Source organism: Onychomys torridus, chromosome 6 (assembly GCF_903995425.1).
Source record: "Onychomys torridus chromosome 6, mOncTor1.1, whole genome shotgun sequence".
In the NCBI taxonomy this organism is placed as follows: Eukaryota; Metazoa; Chordata; class Mammalia; order Rodentia; family Cricetidae; genus Onychomys; species Onychomys torridus.
Window position 1 is genome coordinate 5,526,553 of NC_050448.1, and position 26,378 is coordinate 5,552,930.

Genomic DNA, 26,378 nt, shown 5'->3' on the forward strand with positions numbered 1-26,378 from the left:
TTGCAAGGGAACTTTGGATGACTGTCCAAGCAGCCAGATGTCTCTGTCATTTCTAGAATTGCTTACAATGCATTTCCTTTTTTCTTAGGTAATACTATATCCTTCTAGGGTCTTTGATGGAGTTGAAGACTAAATAGTTATAATTACAGTTTTCCTTAGTTATGATAAAAGGTAAATTAGATACAAAACTTTAGAGTCACAAAGATAGATGATAGAACATTTTTCTTTAATTTTACCAAATACAAGTAGACTAGATATTGTAATTCTTTCTTGGTAACTGTTTTTGCTATATATAATTTTAGTATAGTTAAAGTTAAAACCCTTGTTTTTGATTAGACAGAAAAGTGGAAGTGCTGTGGGATGTCTTTCTGTATGCTGTGAATATTTGTTGCTCTCATTACTGTTAAATAAAGCTGTTTGGCCAATGGTATGGCAGAATTAGGTTAGGTGGTACACTCAAACTGAACATTGAGATGATGAAGGGTGCTGCAGATGCTGCAAGCCACTACCAGGAGAAGCAAGCCATGAGAGAGAACAGGTAATATCATGAAGCCAACAAAATAGAGATTAATAGGAATGGATTGAGTTAAGTTGTAAGAGCTGGCTAGCAAGAATCCTGAGCCATAGTCCATGTAGTTTGCAATTAATAAAAGCCTCTGTGTGTTTATTTGGGACTGAATGGCTGTGGGACCAGGCAGGACAGAAAGTTACACCCATAGTGAGGTACATTCCAGCCCCAGCAAGCAGAAGAACTTGGAGTTTTGGCCATGTGGCTCTGGATTTGGAGTCGAGAATACAAGGGGTTGTGGAATCTACTTCTTCAGCTAAAGAAAGCTGCTGAGGCCAGTCATGTGTCTGGTTTGATCCTGCATATAGGCTCAGAGAGGCCATTATATGAAGCTGTGAAAAGGAAGCCTAGATTTCATTGGAGACCCTAATATGTTGGACATGCCAGAGTCATGGGATACGTGGGAAGTAAGCTGCTAACAGGGTACAGAACCAACCCAAGAGAAAGAAATGTGTTATAGTCAACAAAGAAGAAAAGAATTGGAGATCTAAAAAGAGCTCTGATATCAGACATGGTGTCACAGAGTGTGGAGTTTGCCCAGCTGATTCAATCTTGCTTTTGTCCAGGATTTTCTCACTATGCTCCCTTTCCTCCATTTTGGAATGGTAACATATATCTTGTGCTATTGTATGTTAGCAGAATGTGATCTGCTTTTTAATTTTGATTTTGCAAGGGGTTAAAATTAAGATATTTCTATGAATTTCAGAAGAGACATTAAACTTTGTGCTTTCAAACAATGTTGAGACTGTGGTAAACAAATGGGGACTTTTGAAGTTGGATGAATGCATTTTCACATTATGGTATGGTTATAAGCCTATAAAGGACCAGGGAGTGGAATGTGGTTGTTGAAAAAGAATGGGCTCCATAGGCTCATGTGTTTGAATGCTTAGTGAATGGCACTATTTGAAGGGATTAGTTGGTATGGCCTTGTTGGAAGAACTTGTTGGAAGAAGTGTATCATTGGGGGTGGGCTTTGGCAATTTGAAAACTCAAGCTAGCATCTTGCTGTCTGCAGATCTGGATGTAAAATTCTCAGTTCCTTCTCCTGCACCATGTCTGTCTACAGGCTGCCAAGCTTCCCACCATGATGATACTTGACAAAACCTCTGAACTGTAAGCCAGCCCCCATTAATTTCTTTTTTTATAAGAGTTGCCTTGGCCAGGCAGTTGTGGCGCACACCTTTAATCCCAGCACTTGGGAGCCAGAGGTAGGCAGATCTCTGTGAGATCGAGGCCAGCCTGGTCTACAGAATGAGATCCAGGAAAGGCACAAAGCTACACAGAGAAACCCTGTCTCAAAAAAACCTAAAAACCTAAAAACCTGAAAACCTAAAAGAAAAAGAAAAAGAAAAAAAAAAAGAGTTGGCTTGGACATAGTATGCTGTGGATATCATTCTGTACAAATAAAATGCTGTTGGCCAGTGGCCAGGCAGGAAGTATAGGCAGGACAAGAGAGAAGAGAATTCTGGAAGGTGGGAGGCTGGGGCAGAGAGACATGGCCAGCCACCACCAGGACAAGGGAGGTATAAGGTACAGGTAAGCCACAGACCAAGTGGCAAGTTATAGATTAATAGAAATGGGTTAATTTAAGATAGAAGAACTAGATAACAAGAAGCCTGCCATGGCCATACAGTTTATAAGTAATATAAGCGTCTGAGTGATTATTTTATACATGGGTTATAGGACCACAGGGGCTTGGTGGCACCTGGAGAGAAGATCTCCAACTACAATAGTGTCTTTTTGCAGCAACAGAACACTGAGACAGAGGCTACGCACGTTCCTTAGCATGGCCTTTCACCCTTCAAGACCAGCAGTGGAACCATTCCAGCCTCTCCTTTTGTTGTCATGTTTCATTTTGACTTTATTGCTTCATTATTTTCATGCATGCAGGAAAATATCTCCATGTTGAGATATTTAATTTAATCACATTTGCTATTACTTTTTCCATATTGGTTAAAATATGCTTAACTTCTGGTGATAAAAACATGAACATCTTTAATGGGAGACGTTCTTTCCCTTATACCTAGTGTTGTATGTGGTATAAGTAAAATGTCATAGAATTTTTATCTTAGTTAGGGTTACTGTTGCTAGTGATGAAACACTATAGCCAAAAGCAACTTGGGGAGGAAAGAGCTTATCTGACTTGTATTTCCACAACACTATTAATCATTGAAGGGAGTCAGAGCAGAAATCTGAAAACAGGAGCTGATGCTGAGGCCATAGAAGAGTGCTGCTTACTGGCTTGCTTTCCATGACTTGCTCAGTGTTCTCTTTTTCAGAATCCAGGACCACTTGCCCAAGGGTGGCCTCACCCACAATGGGCTGGGCCCTCCCACATTAATCACTAATAAAGAAAATGCCCTGCTGTCTTGCCTACACCCCAGTCTTATGGAGGCATTTTCTTAGTTGCAGTTGTCTCCTCCTCTTGTGTCAAGTTAGCATGAAACTAGTCAGCACAGTGCTACAGGTCCTACTCCTAAAAAGCAGACAAATAAGTCAAAGCATTAGAAGATAAATCAAACTATAATTTTTGCTGGATGCTATATGAGACTTTTTTGGATTAGGGAAGTCAAGAAAAAGTGATATATAAGGCATGTGGTCAGAATTTTATTTGAGGACTGCAAATTTACTTCAGTGTTATAATGCTCAAATGACACATAAGAGACCCCAGGTTCAATTGTCAACCTCATGAAAAACATATTTGAACATTTTGTTATATTTTAGAAGACAGAAAAATGTCACGTAGATGAATTGGTGTATTTGTACACACTCTAACAGCATAGATAAATCTGATTGCTTTTACATTGGTAGTAAGACTTGCTTAGTACAGTTATTAGTTTGACTCAAATGATAAGATATGATACTATATGCATCATATTCATACAAACACATTTTATGTATATATTATAATACCACTCAGCAGGTATATAGTAACAGAACAGCACTTATATGGGCTGCACTACCATCTTCCTATGGGCAGAAGAAACGGGGCAATTAGGCACACATTCACTTTCTGGAATATGGTGTATGACATTAGTGTTCAGAGACGCACACAAGTGAGTTTGCCAAGCAAAGAGAAGAGAAAGGACCCTGTGGGAGGATCCAGAACACAGAAGCCAAGGGCATCATTAGCCAGAAGATCTTGAGAAACATTACACTACATGAGAAGATCAGACCTGCAGTTTTCTTTTCTTTCTTTCTTTCTTTCTTTCTTTCTTTCTTTCTTTCTTTCTTTCTTTCTTTCTTGTCTTTTCATTGTTGTTGTTGTTGTGTGCTGTGAGATGTTCTATGTGCTCTGACTGTGTTGCTCTGATTGGTTAATAAATAAAGTGCTGATTGGCCAGTAGCCATGCAGGAAGTATAGGTAGGACAAAGAGAGAGGAGAATTCTGGGAAGTGGAAGGCTGAGTTAGGAGATGCTGCCAGCCACCACCATGAGAAACAGATGTTAAGATACCGGTAAGCCAAGAGCCACATGGCAACTTATAGATTAGTAGAAATGGGTTAATATAAGATATAAGAACTAGATAGCAAGAAGCCAGCTATGGCCACACAGTTTATAAGTAATATAAGTCTTTGTGTGTTTACTTGGCTGCAGGATTAGTGGGTGAGAGAGATTTGTCTTGACCCAGGGCCAGGCAGGACCAGGAAAACTCCAGCTATAGTTGTATCTTTGCCTGTTTGGGGTGTTAGTGTTAAATGGCTTCATAGGAGCAGTTTGGAAATGTTCCTTCTATTTCTATAGGTATGGATAGTTTAAAATGGGTTAGTTATAGATCTCTGGAAGTGTGCTAGAATTCTCTTGTGAATCCATCTGGGCCTGGAGGGTTTTGTTTGTTTGTTTATTTATTTAGGAAGCTAATTTTTATTGTTTCAACCCCTTCATTTATTATGAGTCTGTTTAGGTTGCTGATCCCTCCTTAGTTTAATTCTTGGAATTAGGATGTTATTCATATCTGTTAGGTTTTCTAACCTAATGGAATACAGGTTTTTAAAGTATGCCTTTATGATGTTTTAAATTTCTTCAGTGTTTGCTATAATGTTTCCCTGTTCATTTCTGATTCTTTTAACTTGGGTCCTCTATCTTTCTTTTGCTTAGTTAGACCAAGAGCCTGTCAATTTTGTTTTTTGAGAAGTCAAAGAGACAGCTTTTAGATTTGTTGATTTTTGTATTTTTTGGTTGTTTCTATTATGTTGATTTTTAACTCTGACTTCTATTAATTCTTGCTGTCAACTGGATTAGATTTGGATAGTTCTTGGATTTCCAACATTTTTATTTGAATCATTAAGGCATTTGTTTGAATGTATTCTCATTTTTTATGTAGGCACTTTAGAGCCATCAATTTCTCTCAGAGGACTGCTTTCAATGCATTACAGATTTTCTTGGCTTTGTTTTTATTTTCATTTAGTCCCAGGAAGACTTTTTTTCCCTTGATTTCTTCTTTGACCAATTCATCATTTAGTAATGAGTTACTTAATCTCCATGAATTTGCATGTTTTTTAGGATCATTTGTTAATTTTAAGTTGATTGCTTTGTGGTCAGAAAGTATGGAAGGAGTGATTTCAATCTTTTTGAATTGTAAAGATTTGTCTTGTGTCACACCATGTAGTCTATTTTAGAAAAGCTTTCATGTGCTGCTGAATATCATGCATATTCTTTCGTATATATTTGGGATACTTTTGTCCATCATTTCACTTTAAGGTGGTGCCTATTTTAAAAGCTAAGATATGTTTCTTGTAAATAACATTTTCTTTCTTTCTTCCTTCCTTCCTTCCTTCCTTCCTTCCTTCCTTCCTTTCTTTCTTTCTTTCTTTCTTTCCTCAAGACAGGATGTCTCTGTGTAGTTTTGGCGCCTGTTCTGGATCTCTCTCTGTAGACCAGGCTAGCCTTGAACTTATAGAGATCCACCTGGCTCTGCCTCCCAAGTGCTGGAATTAAAGGCATGTGCATTTTCTTTCTTAGTCCACTCAGCCTGCCTGTGTATTTAGGTTGGAGAATTGAGGCCACTAATATGTAAATTTATTGAAAAGTGTTGATTGTGATCACTGTGTTGTTGAACTTTGTGTTTCAGTAACTATAGCTATGTTTTTCTATCCATAGACTCTTGGCTTTGTTCTTTCCTCTCTTCAGCTGGAAATACTGCTTTCTGAATATTCTTTAATTTTGGTCAGTTAGGTACACATTTTTTTCCAGCTATTTATATTATGGAAAAACTTTTTTTTTCTCCTTCAAATACTGTAGATAGTTTTGTTTGGGTACACTAAGGGTTTTATTGCTATGAAGAGACAACAATAGCAACTCTTATAAAGGAAAACATTTCATTGGAGCTGGCTTATAGATCAGAAGTTTAGTCCATTATCATTTCATTATGGCAGAAAGCATGGTGGCATGCAGACAGACATGGTGCTGGAGAGGTAGCTGGGAGTTCTACATTTAGACCTGTACACACCAGGAAGTGACTGTTATAGTAGACCTGGCTTGAGCATTTTAGAGCTCAAAGTCTGCCACCTGGTGACACACTTCCTGCAACAAGCCACACCCTCAAATAGAACCACTCCCTGTGAGACTATGGGGCATTTTCTTCCAATCCATGACAAGTAGTCTAGGCTGGCTGCTGTGGTCTGTTAGGACTTGCAATGCATTGCTCAGGCTCTTCTGGCTGTCAAAGCTTCTCTTGAGAAATCAGTTGTTATTCTGGTGGGTTTCCTTTATGCATGATTTGCACTTCTTTTCCTGAAGTTTATAACACACTTACTTTGTTCTGTATATGGAGTGTTTGGACTGTCGTATGCCAAGGGGGCTGTTCTTTTCTATTCTTGTCTAGTTGGTGGTCTTATATTTTCTTATTTGGTGCTCCTTATATCTGTATGTGTGAGTCTTTCTTTAGTATGTGGAATTTTCTGCTATGATCATGTTGAAGATATGATCTATGCCATTGATCTGAGATTATTCTCTTCATAGTTCCTTTAATTCAAATGTTAAACCTTTCATGGTGTCCCACATTTCCTGAATGCTCTTTTCACACAATTTTTATATTTAAATTTCATTTTTTTTACTTGTTTGTCCAAATTCTATTATTTCAAGTCCCAATATTCTGTCATTTGCTTGATTGATTCTACTTGTAAGGTTTTCCCTTGAGTTTTGTATTCATAACACTGTGTTTTTCCAATTACATCTTCATTTCAGCTTGAATCTATGTTAATGTTTCAATATCTTTATTGTAGATGAATTTCTAAATGGTCTAATTAAATAAAAAACACAGAACCATGTTGTGGATGGATATCACTCTGTATAAATAAAATGCTGTTTGGCCAGTGCCCAAGTAGGAAGTATAGGCAGGACAAGAGAGAAGAGAATTCTGGGAAATAGAGGCAGGGATGGAGAAAGACTGCCAGCCGCCGCCATGACAAGCAACATGTAAAGACACCGGTAAGCCACAAGCCACATGGCAAAGTATAGATTAATAGAAATGGGTTAATTTAAGATAGAAGAAGTAGATGACAAGAAGCCTGCCCCGGCCGTACAGTTTGTAAGCAATATAAGTTTCTGTGTGTTTACTTGGTTGGTTCTGAGTGTCTATGGGCCTGGCGGGTGAGAGAGATTTGTCCTGACTGTGGGCCAGGCAGGAAAACGCTAACTAAGAGCCAAGCATTATTCCACAGCACTTTATTGAATTCTGTTTCCAAGTTCTGGATTGTCTTTATTTCCATCAGCCTTATGTTTGTGTTTTCATGGGTGTCTCTCGGGTGTTTATTCTAAGTTCTAAATTCATTCTCTTTACGTTCATTAAGCTTTTCTATTTGTCTTCTTCAATCTTTTGGTGAAGCTTGTGATTGCCCTTTTAAATTCTGTGTCCTAGTGTTCATCTGAATAATTTACATTGGAGAACATTTCATAGGATAATGGGTTTTGGCAGAAAGAGTTAATGCTTTGATTTTTCTTTCTCTTTCTTTTTTGTTTTTCAAGACAGAGTTTCTCTGTGTAGCTCTGGCTGTCCTGTAACTCACTTTGTAGACCAGACTGGCTTTGAACTCAGAGACCCTCCTGCCTTTGCCTCCAGAGTTCTGGGATTAAAGGCATGCACCTCCACTGCCCAGCCTATTTTTCTTATTTTTTATAATGCATATTTATAAGTTTAGTAATTATATACCACATATAGGACACATGGACTTTTTTGTTCTGTGTCTGTTACTGACAGAGCATGTTGAAGTTGAACATAGAATATGCAGGCTGGATGGAGCTAAAGGTCAGCTTTTGGCTTATGTGCAATGAAGTCAGATGGACAGAAGGCTAGGCTGGTGTGCATAATATACATCCTGGTCTAGGACTGGAGTTTAGGTGTAGGAGGAGATTGGGAAGGGTTTGTGGAGGAGAGGTATAGGCAGACTCATCTGGCTACACTCAAGAAAGGTGCGCAGGATCTGGCTGGATAGAGAGGCTTGATGTGGCTTGGGAGTTCTTTTAGTCCATTAATTTTCTTGTGATTACAGGGCTCTGCAAAACTGTGATCCAAAAAATAAATCTTAGTATTGAGTGACACTTATTATACTCATGGAAGTAGAGGACAGAATCATGGTTCCCAGAGCCAGAGAGAAATACAATTAGGATGGTTGGTAGATACAGTGTATGGCTGACAAGCTGCAGAGAACTGTAATGCTCTATGGTACAGTATCATAAGTGCAGTAGACAATAATTTAATTATACATTTCAAAATGGCTGATAGAGGATTTTCAATGTTTTTAGAATAACGGAATGATAAATAATTGAACATATTAATTATCCTTACAATTATTTTATGCATGTATTTATATGTCACACAATGTGTAAGTAGTATATATGTTATAAAAAAAACATAAAGATAAAATATGAATATACTTCATGATCCAAATCTCCTCTAATGGTTAATACTGTTAACTTGGCAGGTTCTAGAGTCATCTAGGAGACAAGCCACAAGGTACACCTTCACGGATGAATTTGAAGTTAACCTCTATGAGAGATTATTGGTATTAGGTTAATTGAGATATGAAGAACCACCATAAAGGAGAGTGGCACCATTTCCTAAACTTAATGAGAAAATGAGCTGAGTTTATCCATTGCTCTCTTCTTCCTGACTTCAGACATTTTGAACAGCTGCCTCAAGTTCCTGCTGCCTCTACTTCCTGAACATGGATGTACATACCCTTGAACTGTGGATGAAATAATCTTGTATTGTAATTCTTTGTAAACAAGACACAAAAACAGAAAACACAGAAGAAATACTAATGCATTTAAATCATAAAATGTGAGCATTTTTGTCTCTCAAAAAAAAAACACAGAATAAAAAAAAATAAAACATGGAACAGAAATATTTACAATACACACGACAAAAAGCACAGACTTTATTTCTAGATAGAATACCTCTAATTCCTAAGAAGAGAGTTATAAACCATAGAAAATATATAGAAAGTGAAGGAGTACACTAAATATAAAAAAGAAATGCAATGGCTTATAACCACAAGAAAAGATGCATTACTTCAATTTTAAAATGCAAATTAATACAATAACTAAATTCCATTTTTATTATAATGGAAAGGAAAAAATAATTATCACATTATTGAACAGAGAAAAGAGAAACAGGTTCTCTAATATGTTCTTAGTGGGAATGGAAATTGGAAGAACATTCTTGAAAGTCAACCAGAAAAAACTGTAATAATGAAAGCATCCTGATTTCAGTCGATGATAAAAATCATCCTGCAAGTGTACTTGTCCTTCATGTGCACAAACATGAGATTGCATCCCATTTTTGATAGTACTTTTTATTTTTTACTCTGCATCAATAATTACCATTTTGTTATAGTTTTATAAATCTTCATAGAAAAAACTATAAATATGATATTTGAAACCACACAGGCTTCAAAACATCAAATAGTTTATCAGTTTTAATTTTGTTATTTGAGGTTACCATTGCTACACTTGAACTCTTGCCTACCATTGAACCATAGTCTCAGTTTCCTTACCTTTCCCCTGCATCCATCTCTTTGTGAACTGACACCCTACAATCATATTTTGTTGAGATATGGAATTTTGAGTTGATCATAACTTTTTCTCAGAACCATGAATGCAGTTATACAGTGTGTTCTGACCTGGCAGGTCTAGGAACTTTTCTTCTGTTTTGTTTTCCATACACACAAAGTTGTATTCCTCATTGAATACTTTTCCCAGTTGTTTACACTGAGAGTGGGTAGGCCCTTTCTGTTCATACACCTGGCTTTCAGTTGAAAATATTTTCATGTGATATTTCTTTTATTGTAATTCTAATAGTTTATTTCATAATATAACACAAGTATAGAACAACTCTATGAAATAAGCGTTTTTGCAATGCAGCATTATGGGGGGGGGGGGTAACTCTGTGGGGAGAGAGTATCCAGATTAACAAATCTGTTTTTCCAGACCTCCCTCAAGCTGTCCACCTGCCTCATTTCAGTTGTAATTCCTTCCTTTCCTATGCATGGCCACTTCTTTGGCGCTGACTAGCCACCTTGTGTTTTCTTTATAGATTCATCACTAGAGTGGTTCCTGCTGACATTTTAAGTTAATGGTATTTTTTAAATGACTAAATTATAAGGAAATTATAGCAAGGCATTTTTAGATTAAAAGATGCAAGTGTTACCAATGAAAGTGTAATTATTGGAAGTAACTAAACTGTTTGCCTATGACTTCCCTACTGTCTTCGTATGTCTAATAGTTAGGCTGTGTCTAAATTTTCATCTTCAATAGCTACAAACATGTACCCTTGGCATTCTATGCTCATTTGCTCTTTGCTCTCTGATGGTCATTATCTGATCATTGTCTCAGGAAATTTAATGTTCCTACGCTCTTGACAATTGATAGGACTTTCTTGAACATTGTCATACTTGTTAAGTGAGTATATGGCCAAACCTAAAAATCATTAGCTTACATTCTCCTTTTCTCTCCCACTTGTTATTGCAGTTTCTCCTGGTTCGGTGTGTCATTGTCTAGACTATTCATGGAAGAGTCATTTTGTTGATTTAGCGCCCCTCACTGGAGTTTTCTGTTTGAGGAATTTACTCACACACCTTTGCTCTTATTTCCAGGTTCTTGGGACATGATCGGCTCTGTCGACTCTTCTTCTCCCCTCTTTTCTCATTCCTCCCTTCCTTCTTTCCTTATTCCCTGCTTCCCTTCCTTCCCTTCTCACATTCTTCCTTCTTTGGTTCCTGTTTTTATATTTCTTCCTTTCAACTTGTATTTTTTATTTAGACAAATTCTACCACCCTCAAAGTATTTTCTCGTTTCTTTCTATTTAATCTTCATTGAAATTATTATTTTTTTATTTGAGTTGTATCAAACAGTTCTTTACTATTCTCATTCTGGTTAAACTACATTGTATGAGTAGTAATTTTGGTGTATTAAATTTCTGTCTTCCATAGGCTTCTAGACTCTCAGCTGTTAGTCTGTTTTTCTTAGATGTATATTTTCTCTTTTTCATTTTTTTGTGAGGATTAGGCAGAGAGAAATAATATTCAATCAGTTTATTTTCTCACACATGTGCCTTTACTTGATAATTTAAAGACATTTTCTGTTTGATGCCTTTAGTAGTCTTTTGTTTCTTGTATGTGGTACAAACACTGACTTTCACTGTGTGTTGTCATTTTGTAACAAATTGTTACCTGATATAAAGAAGCTTTAATTCTGACATTACTTCTTCTTTATTATTTCATGAATTTTGTGTATTGTTTACTGATTTTTGACTCTACCTTAATAACAGGACAATATTTTTATGTGTTCTAAAATCTTTTTTGTTTGTTTTTGTTTTTTTGAGGGTTTCTCTGTGTAGTTTTGGTGCCTGTCCTGGCCTCAAACTCACAGAGATACAACTGGCTCTGCCTCCTGAGTGCTGGGATTAAAGGCATGTACCACCACCACCTGGCATGTTCTAAAATCTTTGAAGTTACTTTTTCAAGTTTGTATTTACAATCATCTAGACTTAAAACTTTTGGTATCCAGTATGGCAGTGGTATTTTCCCCCATGTGAATAAATCATATTTAAAGAGTCTCTCTATTAGCAGAACACATGCAAAGTTCTGTGCTCTTCCAAGGCTGACTTGTGGGTTCACTGCTGGTCTCCATCTGTCATTCTCTGGTTGGCAGTGTGCTGTTCTACCAGATATGGCTTTGGAGGATTTCCTGAAATGTGGTGGGTAAGACACTGTTGTTCTATCAATCCTGAGGGTCATTACTGTTCTCAACTAGTAACTATCTCACATCTATAAACAAGCAAGTCATTGTCATTCTCATTAGAATGTCATTGATTAAAGAGTATTTATTTTTCTCTTTTGGAGACAGGGTGTTACTATAAGAATTACAACCTTCTTGATTACTGGAATCAAAGTTATGTGCCACTATAATATTAGTTAAGGATAAGTTTGAGAGTTGTTTTAGTTAGTTCTCTCTTCCTTATAAACTGTCAAGGGTATAATGATCTTTCTTTCATTCTCTCTTTCTCCTAGTTTTAGGTTTGAACTCAAGCCTTCCTGTAGAGTACTCATGCTGTGTACACCCTCAGCCTCTTCATTTTCTATTAAGCCATCCTAGTTCAAGAATATGTTGAACTAGCTGGTCATGTGGTTTAGGCCTTTAATCCCTGCCTTTAGGAGGCAGAGGCAGAGGCAAAGTAGGAAGAGAGGCAGAGGCAGAGAGGCAGAGGCAGAGGAGGAAGAGAGGCAGAGGCAGAGAGGCAAAAGCAGAGGCAGAGGCAGAGAGGCAGAGGAGGAAGAGAGGCAGTTCTCTGTGAGCTACTGGTCAACCAGAGCAATATATTGAGATGCTGTCTCAAAGACAAAATACACACTGAAGAGGTCTAGACATTTTAATATTGCTGGTGATTAGTGTGAAAATTCCTTCTATATCATCATCCACAATTTAATGTAAAGTGCCAGCAACATAGAAATCCCAAAGTGAAAATCCAGAATAAGCATCCCAAGCTTCTTACTATGGACAGTGTTGACATACACTAAGTATTTTAAATGGAAGTAAGTAGATCATGGGATGAATCTGATAATCTCTCTTGGCCTGTGTGTGTAGACACAAAGATAATTAATTAGTTGGCTGCTTGTCACATGAGAACAGAGCCTATGCTTTTTCCACTCTCATCGACAAGTGGTTTGCCATATACAGTTGGACCTTGTTAAGTGTCTTTAAGCAGTGAGTTAATGGTAAACAAGTGAGTAAAATATATACAACACTGAAAATGGAAAATTCAATGTGATGATTCACAGCTTCCCTTTTGAAGGTCAATTTAATTGTATATGAGTTCACTAAGTTGTAGACTTTAGGTCTAATTAAGTTTGGTATGCAATTTTTTATTTGCAAGGTTTTCTTAATAAAATTTAATAAGAATATAAGCACATCATAAAGTATTAATGTATATTTTAAGGGAGGTGAGTACTACTTTGTTATGAGTGTGACACAGAACTAGAAACCAGTAAGTGGTCAATTAAAGGCAACTCTCTATTTTCTCATTATCATAGCTAGCTACTGTTGCTCTTCTCCAGGTCTGTTTTCAGCATGATTCTGTGCAGTAGTTTTTTGGTTTCTCCTTGTGTATGTAGAAAAAAAAAGTAACATTTATCACACTATTTGATTGAATTATTCTGAGATCTAAGGGCTAAATATCCTGAAATTCTCAAATGATCAAGTATGTTGATTTGACTATCAAGATATAGTAGAATTTGATTAACAGCACAAATGTGGAAATTTGAAGGGGCATCAGCAGAAAGGCCCCATCTGATACAGATGTCTGTGCCTATTCAGATAGGCACACTGTCAGAAATTACCAATCAAGAGAGGAGACATTGGGCAGAGATCAACTATACTGAAGTGTTTGTATGTGCAAACCTAGACTTCATACTCCCTAACATACTGCTTGAGAATAAATTCAAAGAATAGTGTTTGAAATGGTAAATGATTTAGGTACTTTGGAGGGGAGATATGAGGAATTTTATTCTGAAGAGAGAACAATCCATGGAAGATATGACATTCATCTTCAAACAGACAAGTTGGGTCATGGAGCTATCAAAAGAAAAAAAAAGCCTATATAAACACAAGGACAGAATTCCAAAGAGGTAGTCATTAGGTCAGAATTATAGATACATGTTGGATGTCTAATGTCAAGAGTTCACAGCTACAAGCTTGAACTAGGGTAGAGGATAAAGTGTCTGTTAAGAGTTGAAGGTGAGGTGGGCCTTAAGCTGGACACATCACATATGATGAATCTTATAGCAGATTATGGGTGCAGATATGGCCAATAGCTGGGAAAGGTGACTATCATCCACTTGTCTGACTGGTACAGGAAAATTTAACTGGTCATGTAGTGAAACCAGGAAGTGCTATTATACTATTTTGAAACATATAAGATGGAGAAAACGGGCAATACTTTGACATCCTGGATAGCACTGAAAATTATCTCTATTAGTCTTCATGCTTGAATTTATGCTAAGCCTGATAATCATGGTTTAGTAAGTCCCAGAACTGGACTTAGAATATAGCACCTCCCAAGTTGTCTAACACACAGTTGGTATCATTTGCTGAAGAAATGAACGATGCTGAGCATAATTTGCTGAAGAAGCGAATGAAAAATACCTGTCATTGTTGAGTGATGTTCACTGGCTTCTAACTGTCCTGAGAACAGAGGAAGCCACTATCCACTAAATCTAATTTTAAGACTCCCTCCCCACAAATTCAACACCACTGAAGAAGCAGGTATAAATAGTAAAAGTCATGGAAAGAGAAGGGCTAGCAGCACTGGAGGAGACCTGTCACCATGAAGAGGAAGGCTTCTCTCAGAATGAAGTACAGTATTTTCAGGAGAAATAGAAATCTTTTAGCTCAAAGATCTTCAGGGCAGAGCTCTAGAACTGGGGCAAGAGGAAGTACTTAAAATAACAGCATTTCACTGGAAAATGCCGCTTTTACATGAAACTTTATGGAACATATTTAGGACTTTCGGTTCTTTCTCTCTATTTGAATCTTTAGTCTTAATCTCAATAGACTCATGGTTCAAATGTTCTCCTTTTCACAAACCACAACACATTAATTAAAATATTTGGAGAAGAATCACTAATTTAAAATTTAAAGACTTTTTTCTTTCTTACTTCCTGGTCATTCCATGAACATTTTGTATTTGCCTGTCTGTTTTCACAACAGGCCAATTCCAAGTTCTCATTTTCAATATGTTTCTCTGAACTCACTAAGTACTAAACACATCACAAATATCATTATTTTCAAAATGTTAGAATGGTTCCTGAATCTGTGGATAACAGGACAATGTTGTAAGGGCACATTTATCTTATTGTGTGCCAAACAGAAGAAAATTTCCTGATGTTTCAAACAGTCAACACAACTTGGATACCATGGTGGTATTTATTCATGATATCAAATGAATTGCTAGTAAGAACTGTGGATATTCAAACACAAATGGAGTGGTGACCACATGATGGCTGATGCATTCCCATTGAGTAGCTGACCAATATGACTTCAGAAGGAATGTATAAAGAAGACTAAATCCTCTTAATTATCCCACATAACAGTCATCAATCCTGGAAATACCATTTACCTCTTTGTTTAAACTTCAGCTGCTGAGTTTTGTTATTGGACATTTACAGTTTCTTTACATCATCAGTTGTTATCATTTAAATTAGAGTTCAAGAGCATTGGCTTGCTGTTCTGCAGAAGACTACGTCCTGCCTCATTTGTACATATTAGAAGATGTTTAGATAACATGTTCCTTGTTAGAACAGGCATCTGAAAGGGCCATGTTGCATATACTATAGCACACATACAGGATGTAATAAATGACTAGAAAAATTATATATGACTCGAGTTTCTGTTCATTCATGATAATTATTTCCTTCTAAAATTTTACCCAGTTGAAATATTTTTTTGGAGAAAAGGTCTCATTATGTTGCCGTAGCTGGCCTGAAGCTGGCTATGTAGATCAAGTTGGCCTGGAAGTCACAGAATCTGCCTGCCTCTTCATTGCAAGTTCTGGGAATAAAGGTGAGTGTGACCACCTCTGGCTCTGGAAAAATTTTAAAGTATGTTAGAATTGTAAGTTTTCATTCTTAAGCACCATTAAAATCAGATGCCTAAATAATTACCATTTATTCCAAAAATTTACCTCAAACTTTCCAAAGGCTTTTTTGGACCTCTTGGATATGACACAAAAATCAAATAATTAAATTCAGGACTTCTAAATAAATTCCCCTTATTAGCAACTGATACCATAGTCATTGTATTTTAGATTTTAAATGAAATTACCAGAGAGTACAATTTAAAAACAAAATGATGTTTTCTAAATAAAATATCAGAAAGAGAAGGCACTTGAGTGCTGTACAAGGGTTTTCTAGTCTGTGTTTTCTGTAATGCTAAACAAATAGAGTTGATTTCAGGCCTAAACAAAAATACAGCTAACTAGATTAAAACATAATCATAATTAATGGAAAAGAGTCAAGTTAGCCTGATGTTTTACCTCAGTAGGAAGTTAGAGTTTTGAGGAAAATCTGGAGATTTGTTGTTACTATGTCCAGTGCAGGAGGTGGGAAGGAGGCGTCATCCCCTACTTAGTGACTAAAAACAAAGACAACTGCTCTAACTAACAGTAAAGCTTGTCAGGATAATTAAACTCAAATGAATGATAACAAAATCTCAGCAAGGAAGTGCTCATTAATTACATTTATTTGGGAGCAAGTATATCCAAATTATCAAATTTTCACTCACATGAAAAAGTGATAGTCTATAGCAACTAATTACTGGAAATAAAAGGCCAGGCATTTGAACCAATCACACAGAAGTAAACAAATGACAAGCATCAAAGGCTGTCATGGTTATTGACAGCTTCTGAGGAATTCCATTCATCACCTGGTCTTGTGAAAATACTTCAGTGAGACTTGCCAGAGAAATGATAGCAGTGATTCAGAAACTGGACTGGCTGCCCGTTGGCGTCCAACTTCAGCCACGGTGAGTCACTGCTGCTGTAAGCACAGGTGCTGCGCTGAGTGTTCCTATTCCACTGCTGTAACAGAATCACATATGTGCTTTGACACCTCAGTACCACATATGCTTGGAAATTCTTTTGATGTTTGCATTGTTGTTTTCCTTTCCAATATGTCCAATGGCCTGCATTAAAATATATTCTAGATCAACTTTAAGATTTAAAATGAATGAATAATTTCTGCTTTGAGATGAAAAAAGTCTCTAAATTGGATATTTGTGATGATTCAGAAAATTATATTCCATATTACATGAAAGGTAGTGTTCAAATTTATTAAATATCTATAGCAAACTAGATTTTATTCGCATTCAATGTATTCAATAACATTTAAACTATTAAATGTGGCATTTTAATGTTTCTAAGCTCATACTGAAAACAACATAAATCTTTTGATGAATGTTGGCAAAATTATGTAAAAACAAAACAGCAAAAATTTATTTTAGCTTGATATCTGTATGAATTCTAAGAATCCTACCCTTGTTCTGTTGCTATTTAATTTCAATCAAGAAAATCCAAATTGATAAATAATGCTAAGATATTTATTTAACGTTAGTATTCACTTTCCCCCCAAGGGATATTATCTTCTAGACAAATACAATCCAAACACATTAGATAAAACTGAATAAAAATGTCAAATTTTTCTTTCATTTAAAAACTGTATTTCAGCTTTGCAGATAGTCAATGCAGACATCATTTCATGTTCTGGAAGTCAGTCTAATAACAAACTTGACTGGCCCCTCACACTGCTTCGAAATCCCTTTGCACATCCCCAGCGGGCAGCCCTAAAAGCTAACTGCTTTGTCTTCCTTCCAGTTCAGAAAACAATCAGGTTATGGTCTATTTTCTAAAATACTTCCCTCAATTAATATGAAGCAGGAGCTGTCCTGTCACCAGGGAGAGATTAGAGACATGTTATGTTTTACAGTCAGGTGGAAATAGAGTAACCACTACAACATAATAGGGTGATTTTTCCAAGGGAAGTAATCAATGAGTGTGAAAGCAGTCGCTCGCCACTTATGTTACTGTCACTACTATTTCTGACCTTATTGTTTGCTTAGTATAGTCAGAGACAGTTTGGAGATTAGACCGTGCTTCAGCCACTACACAGCTCTTTTTCTGCATTTTCAGTGGCAGCTCACAGTCTAAAGCATGACCAGGTCAGTCAACAATGGTGAGGAGACTGTTCCGGATTTTGAAGACTGTGGAACAATTCTTAACATTTTATTGATATTTAGTACTTTGGAGTAGAAGCTATAATCATATAAGTTTCTTGAAGTAGAATTTTATCTTTTAGTGTTAGCTCAATATCTTTCTTAGCACTTTCAAATTCTCTTGAGGGAGAACACTTTTTAAAATGATTGATAGTTTAACCACTCCTATATTATGAGCGGAGATACCTTACTTCAAGACATGTTGTATCCTTATTTCTCTTTCACAGTAGACATTTCCCCTGGTGAGCAACATGAGAACTCGTGTTTTTAAGCAAAAACAATGGGTGCTGTGTTTGTATGATGCCTCAGGGAAGGGGTATTTTGAATTGCAAAGGTAATATTTTTTGTGAGTTCCTGGAATTTCTAAGCTAGTAGCACTGAAATTTCAAGGGTCTCATTTGAAATGAGACTTGCTTTTCGATACACAGTTGCGTTTTCTACAGTTGCCTATATGTCTTCAAACCCTACTGTTCTAGAAAAATGACTCTGAGACAGTCTAGTTTCTTTTGTTTTAGATTTCTTTTTTGGAAAAACAAAATAAAAGACAAAACAGCAATAAACATTTTAGCTCTTTAATGAGCAAAGACCATGTCGCTTAGCATTTGACTAATCATCATTATCCAGATTATCTTTATTTCACCCAAGAACCACTGATGTGGTCAAGATAGATACACAAAGTCCTTCCCATCAAGTAGTATACAAGTGTTTTCTTTTGTATAATAAGCTTTCAATTCTTGAAAAAGAGTAGCTGGAAAGAAAGGTTTCTGTTACTTCAGTTAGTCAGAGAAAGTCCTTTGCGTTATCTTACAAACTATCAAAATTGCTAGTCATCTGAAAAAAGGTAAAAAAAAATCACATAACTTTAGTCTAATAGAAATATAGTACAGATAAGAGAGAAATCATTTATCAGGATGTGCTCTTTAAGTCCATCTCAATTTTTAATATAAATGTACATCTGATTACATATACAAACATTTGGAAAGGTCTGTGGTATACTGATATTACTGGTAAACAATAGGGGATTCAGAGTTTCCTGTGGTCTTAGACAATTCATTGAAATTGCACATGTGTGAAAGACAAACCCTCCAGCTGTTGACTCCCCTAGGTTCTGCACCCACGTTGTCCTCTACTAAGATCTCATGAGGAAAGTCAAGTGAACCTCAGTGAGAAAGAGGAGCAGAGTGAAGAGGGACTGAACTTTATATTGAATTATTAGTAGTAAACATTTTGTCATGCAACATGAGTAAATCAATTAACTGAGAACTGTAATCAGAGTGGTACTATTGGGGCATCCTTGCACCCTGAAAAACTGTGGCACTTTACCTGACCAAAGGGACAAACTTCAGAGTAAGAAACCTGCAGCAAATTATAGACCCACAGCTAACACGTGTCCAATTAGAGTGTATTTCTATAAATTACTTATATGGGAGTAAAAAGAACATTAAACTCATAAAAAAAATTTCTGGGACTCATATCAGTGAGTGTTCACCACTGCACCTACAGTTTCTCCATAGACTTCAATAACTATTCCCTCTGCTAGTGAAACGACTTTGAATTATTGTATTGTGATTACTTTTGCCCCTCATAAAATCTTCTTTGGGTTCTGCCAATTGATGGAGGAAGCTCCTATTAAAAACTCCAATGGGATGAGAAGAATTTAATTACGGCTTAATCAGCAGCACAGCCACCAAGCATATAAATTATCATGCACATCGTGCTAAAAATATCCAGTCTCCTTGATCCCCACGACTTAGTACTGACAGCACTTATGTGATAACGTTGTACCTGCCAGTCTTTAAACTTCTTTGTTTTACTGGCGATTTTCAGCATGAGCCTTTGCTATGTCATTGACAGCATCAGTGCTCTGTGTACTTACACAAATATGGTCTACACAATAAAAGGGCTCCAAATGAAAACTGACGGAAATTATCTGACATTCCATTGCTGTGTCCCTTGTGCATATTCATAGTTGATTTTCTTTTTCTTTTTCTTTTTTTTTTCTTTTTTCTTTTTTTTTTTTTTTTTTGTTAAGTATTTCAGACACAGTACTTTCCTGTTTGATGGTCCACATGCCTAACTCCAGTATGCAACTTAAATCTTCAACAAATTAATTCTTGAATGTGAATGAAAAAGTATCATTCAGAACAATTGCTTCAAGCAATTGAAATTTGTTTTTTTTAAAGTTGATTTGTGTGTATATCTATATACAATTCGTTTTTCAAAACCCCCAAAGTTCTTGATATGTATATTCACATAATATTCCTCCTTAGTTAAATAGTGAGAGTCTTCCAAGTTGAAAGCCAAGGAATCATCAATAATCTTTTACTGTACTCCATCAGAAAAAAAAAATCAGTTTTTCTCTCTCATCTGGCTATACCCTGGTTGTTGAATGTGAATGGGGATGGGGGTGGGGATGGGGCAGTGTATTGTTTTGTCCTCCAGTAAATGTGTTGAATGTGTGTAAGGGCTGAATCCCTGGTATAGTGTTGGGAATCATTGTGATGGTGTTAGGTGTCATTAAAGGAACATCATCAGGTGACCTCCTCATCGCTAGGGTATAATCTGGGGGGCAGGCGGTCCGAAGAACCACCTCATGTGGATGGATGGACTCACACTCATGATCCAAGTCAGTGTGCTTCATTTGGAGGGACATGATTTCTTCTTCTGGAGCATGAGTCAGGTCATTGGTAGCTGTGCGCTGAGGACTGCACCTCCGGTGGACATCATGTCTTCTCTTATCCTTCTTGTAGTACAGGGCTGCAAAGGCCAAGATGTTCAGAAACAGCAAAGATGCCCCCACTGCAATGGTGACACTCAGCTCTGTGGAGTAGTCCCTCTGATCCACTGAGAAGGGACTGGGTTGTTGTTTGGGATCATCCTGTTTGGCAGTGGGAAAGGCTGATGTCACGGGCGTGGAATTTTTCCTTGTAGGTCTGAGAGTGATGTCGGTCGATGGCACTTTAGTTGTTGTCGAGGTATACTGAGAAATGTCATTGAGATTATGCAGATGAGGTACCAGCTCCAACCAGAGATTTACCTTATTGGCTCTGTAATGCTCTTTGACTCTTGGTTTTAATCCAATATGAAGATAAAGTTGGTCTTTCTGGGAATATCTGGTCCATGCTACTTCTTCAAAGCGGTTGGGTTTGGTATGAATGAATTTTGTGTCTTGAGGAACTGGTTGATTTGGGTCACTAGGAAAAGGGGTGGAAAGATAAGAAAGAACCTATGAGGACACATATGATTTACTCTTTTTCTTAGTCAAAATACTATTTTTAATGTCTAATAGAAGAGTTAACTCAGCAAAACATTAGATTATGTTTTAATATTAACTTGCCTCAATTTAGAAATTTGTTTTAAAAAATGACATATATGATAATGCAAAGCTAGTACGTTTCACAATCTTCTTCCCTATTCATTTAAAGATGAACTACCATCTATTCAAAGTGATTTTAATTATTTTAGGTCCAGAAAAAAAAAGGTTCAGAAGTGGATGTATTTTCTGGACAAGCTTGCCAACATGACTTCAGTCCCTGAAATCAATCTGAGGATAGGCAGAAGGAACAAACTCCCTGAAAGTTGTTCTCTAACGTCTACAAGTACACCACAGCACTTCTTCCCATGAACACATAACATGTGCGCGCGCGTGCACACACACACACACACACACACACACACACATCATAGTAAACAAAGATTTTAAAAATTAATAAATTAATATTCACATTATATGTTTGACTTTTCTCAGAGGCAGTGTAACAGAAATATTGCATTGAAGAATGAATTCTGGATTTGGGACTAGCATATGTATGTCATCACAGTGCTTACCCTACCCTACCCTACACAGGAATATCTATATGAAGCTGCTAGAAGCTCAAGTTCCTTTCTGTGTTCAGTGAGATCCATAGAATCCAAGATGAATGTTTAAAACACATACAGTATTACGAACTGGTAAATACTAGGAAACAATGTTCATCACTGCTGAAAACAGTGATGCTCTGACCTATGCAAGTGAGAAGTCAAAGTAATACTGTCGTGGAGAATGAAATAAAGATACAAGTATTTCTTAATAAACTCTTAAAATTCAAAAGTAGTAAGGTAATAACTGTTTGAAACACTACAATATAGAAGTAATTTCTAATATGAAGTCAATATGCTGCTGGTGTTTATCTACTACACTGAACCAGGAATATAGCATAGTAATGGAGTATGTGTCCTGGCATGTAAAAGGTCCTGTTTTCAATCCCTGGTATCATAGAGCAAATAAACAAACATACAAAACAAAAATATTTTAGACAATTTAAGTACATATGCACATTCTTCAAGAATACTTAAAAGAGATTGGTTATAAAAATTATACCAAAGTTCATTCCTCAAATACATACCCTGTTTTAGCAAAATTCGTCCAATATGTCATTACCACTGCACTCAACATCACATCATTCTTGGAGAAATTGCAAGGAAACAACTCTGTAGGGCCAATCATGGGTATTCCCAACACATAGGGAACCTCATCTCCATGAGCTGCATCAGCCCAAGCTGGAACTTGATCTGTTTGGCAATGATGATAAAAGGCATAGAAGTATGTAGGTGAACCAAAGTTTGAGTGAAGGTCTGCTGTAGCCACAGCAGGTGCTACCCACTGATGGTCCGTAAACAAAGCCAACAATGTCTTCCTTCTGGTTTCAGGGTTGTGGCGATCAGCCCAGTCAGTATACATGAACTTAATGGTTTCTCTCAAAACATCCTTGCCTTCAGGATATCCATATAAATTATCAACAAAATTAGAAACAGCAAAGTCAAAATCACTGGCTGATATCCCATCCTCACTATCTACTATATTTTCAACAAACTTTAGCCCTTCTCCTTGGTTGACTCCTAACATTACATCATAGTTGAGGAACTCCCCTTGCTCCATCAGAATCTGAGGATCATCCGGAATTACGTCACCATCAATCACAGGTCCGAAAGCTATGTGGTATCGGGCTGGTTGAACATCTTGATCGACAAGTTCTTTGTAAGGCTTCTTCTGCAGGCATTCCACTAACTCTACTGTGTCTGACACATTGCAGCCAACCTTTGTGGCCAGCATTCTAGCATATTTTGCAGGCTGGAAACTAACAGCCCAGCTGGAAAGGGCTGTTCCACTCTGAGCTATTGCTCGTTGAAAAAGTCCTATGGGGAGATCAACAGAGTTTCAGGTGATCATTGAAGAATTTTATGGTCCCAAATTAACATCTGATATTTTAGACATGTGTGTAATATCCCAAGTACAACTCAAAACACAGATACTTCATGTCTAAGAGAAGGTACATAAAGTTATCCCCAGGGTATAAAACAACAGAGAAGTAGGTCCAGATCTTATATTTAAAGCAGAATTTGCTTTGGGTTTCCAAATTTTGCAGTCTCAAAGACACAGTAAGGAGAAGAGGTAAAGTTGGAAAACATGGGTATTTAAAGGACTCAAATATTTTAGCTGAGTATTAGGCATGATCATTAACAAAGACAGGATAGAGCCAATTCTCTCCTCTTCCTCCTCACCAGATGGTATTGTCTGTTTGCAATATTTCTTTCAATTTGGCTGCATATCTATCTTCACTCAAAATGATTGTGGAGTGTTTGTTTTAACTAGATTTTTTTTTGAAAAAATTATTGTTTGAGCCTCACATAGATATAGGAACTAGGGATGTGGCAATACCCTGGGGATGTCCCTGATATCACATAAAACAGAATATAACTTATCACATACTATTTCTAGATCTCCTTGCCAGATATTGTATGATGAATATTAATCTTTCTAGAGAAGACAACCTAAGAAGTGACTTCACTAAGTTAGAGGAAAAACATCAGCAGGAACAGTATGAAGGGAGTAATTCAACTTTTTCTATTGCTGAATGTATGCTGCTGTATTTTATCACAGAATATGACATATATATATATATATATGTATATATATATATGTATATATATACATATATATATATATGCCAGTTTTTTTATTTGATTAATTTAAAGGCTATAAATTATGGCTCCACATGCAGCTTAGGAACAGATGTATGCTATTAATATTTACAAATACACTTGATTCACTGGAGTATTTGCTAATAGCATTCTTTTAAAATATAGTTTATCTATCTTATTTGAAAATTCATGTTTATTATCCACTTCCAGATTTGGGTATATTTTCATTTATTTAAAAAATATGCTCAATCATTCATATATGTTAAGGAGAAAATAGTTCTTTACACAAAATGTGAAAGTCATGTCTGATCAGAGTTCTCTCCATACATGCATGTATATTTACATATGTCATTAATGTGTTTCTAGGTAATTGTAAAACACTCAAAAGCTTAAACAATATTGAATTAATTTTTCTGTTGTTTTTTTGAGTTTCTTGAATCCATTTTGCTTTTATAGGGCAAAGTTCACCAGAGCAAATTATATACATTTTGGCAATGTTGCAAATGTCGAGACTGTTGATGCTTGAACCTAAGAATACTTTACTAAATAAAATATTTATGATTAAAATAAATGTGATTATTTAAAAAATTGTATTCCTTCCTATCTCAGGTACTCAGTGACATTAAATGTATCAAAAGTCATTTATCACATTATATTAAATATCACTTGAAACATAGTGACTAGATGATCCTAGGAAAGCCACTTATTTTATTGTTGATGAGAAGCCTTTGTTAAGTGTGTGTGAGAGGTTGGTGATTCCTGGAAGCTACATACCTGAGAAGTATGGAGCCTTTCATTGGATTTATAGCCTCTAAAATTCAGGTCTGCCTCGTGGGTAGAGACTATTTGAGAATTTCAGGGAATTGTCTATGCCCTTCCAGGTAGGGATAGGCAGCTCTTGAGAGGGGTTTTAAACTAAACCAAACTCAAGTGCATGTCAGACACAGCTATATTTCCCTAAAGAGTGTGATGGAAGGGAGCACTCTCAGCTGTGTGCTGAACCATTTGCCTCTGCTTACTGTCTTGCCAAGTGATGAGCACCTGGTAAACTGATGTGTCTCCTTTATCCATTGTTCTTGTGATACTGGCTGACAGTGGTATTGGGCCCATATTTGATCAAGTGATCCCAAGAGTTCTGTGTAGGTTGCCCAATGCTAACTTAACTGAATATTAGCACTTATTTCATACTAAGAATGGGAGAATCTAATTTGCTTAATTAAAAAACTCTAACTTATCAAACAATTTTATTATAGAGTAGTGTATCTACTCAATTAAAAATGTTACTTCAAATCATAAACCTAATGTTAAATGAGAAGCCATGTAAACCATGATAATAAATTAAATAAAATGTGACCTACTTATTGACTGGTTATTCTCTTAGAATTTCAAATGTATCTTTGATAACTAGAACTGTATTATACGTTCCTACTGCCTGCTCTTGAGGCTGGAGAGATGTCTCAGTGATAGGAGCATATAATAGTGCAAGCTGTTGCTGAGGACAGAGCTCAGTTCCCAGCACCCTTGTCCAATGACTTGTAACCACCTATAACTCTTCTTTCCAGAGACTCTGTTGATGGCAACCTCTGAGAACAGTGGCATTTGTTATGTAAATATGCCACCCCTTCACACACATAGCCATAATTACAAATTACCAAAGTAAATATTTTTGGAAACTGAGATTTTATGAATTTCACTTGACAATGAATAACTTGTTTTCCTCATACATACACTAACAACAAGGAAGCAGAAAATCAAAGATGTTCTTTGTTGATGAATATTCTGTTTCTTTCTTTGTTGCATATAAATAATAGCCAGAAAGTACTTGCTTTGTGAGTTTCTTCAAATAGCTCTTCTGTTCTGACATTTAATAATGGAATTATAGTCCACAGCGACTGAATGCCTGGTAAGATGGCAGGCACTTTTGAGAAAATATTCAGTCAGAAAATGGAAATAAAAGTATTTTGTGGACTAAAGAAGGCTAGTGCTCCTGGCCACTTTGCCAAGATTTAGAAGGAAAAAAACCAACCAAACAAAATTGAGTTGAAAATAGAAAAACCACAAAACCAAATGTGTTTTTTTCTTTGTAATCAAAGGCTTTACTAGTGACCTCAATGCTTTGACAATTTTGGATCACGCATGCAAACTAATCAAATCCATTCTTTTCTTAGGCAACAGGAAGAATCACATGTTCCCAGACAAACTAGTTTTTGACTGCCTCATTAGTTCCATACTAATAAAGAACTTCAAGTATAAATGTCCCTATTTTTAAAATACTTGATTTTGATTACCGATAAGCAGAAAGGACAGTGTTGAGGGTTTCTCTGACTTTCCCTCATCACCCTTTAGCAAAAAGGAAAATGACTGTAATGCTTAGTATTATGAAGTGGACTTGGAAGAGCATCTTACCCAGCTTCACAGAAGACAGAGAAAAGAGTTTGACAGAAATGTAAACATGCACAGAAAGGCTAAAGAAACAGCTTCAAACAGTTACTAAGCCCAACCTAACACTCAGTTGGAACAAAGAAATATCTACACAGCATCACGTAGTACTGATGGTGGTGGCATGCAGACACCAAAATTGTCAAAA

The 26,378-nt window shown here is 36.5% G+C and overlaps 1 protein-coding gene across 10 annotated transcripts in view; it reads right to left on the reverse strand.

Annotated features, from left to right (window-relative positions):
• Positions 1-18,386: 18,386 nt before the first annotated feature.
• The window catches only part of Nlgn1 (neuroligin 1), an 898,617-nt gene continuing 890,625 nt past the window's right edge, over positions 18,387-26,378 (reverse strand). For all 10 annotated transcript variants that reach the window (XM_036191501.1, XM_036191499.1, XM_036191502.1 and 7 more), the window contains 2 exons: positions 22,216-23,005; positions 18,387-21,024 (listed from right to left, as the gene is read on the reverse strand). In XM_036191501.1, the coding sequence (XP_036047394.1) occupies positions 20,202-21,024; positions 22,216-23,005 (1,613 nt within the window). In that variant the 3' untranslated portion in view covers positions 18,387-20,201. The remainder of the gene's footprint in view (positions 21,025-22,215; positions 23,006-26,378) is intronic.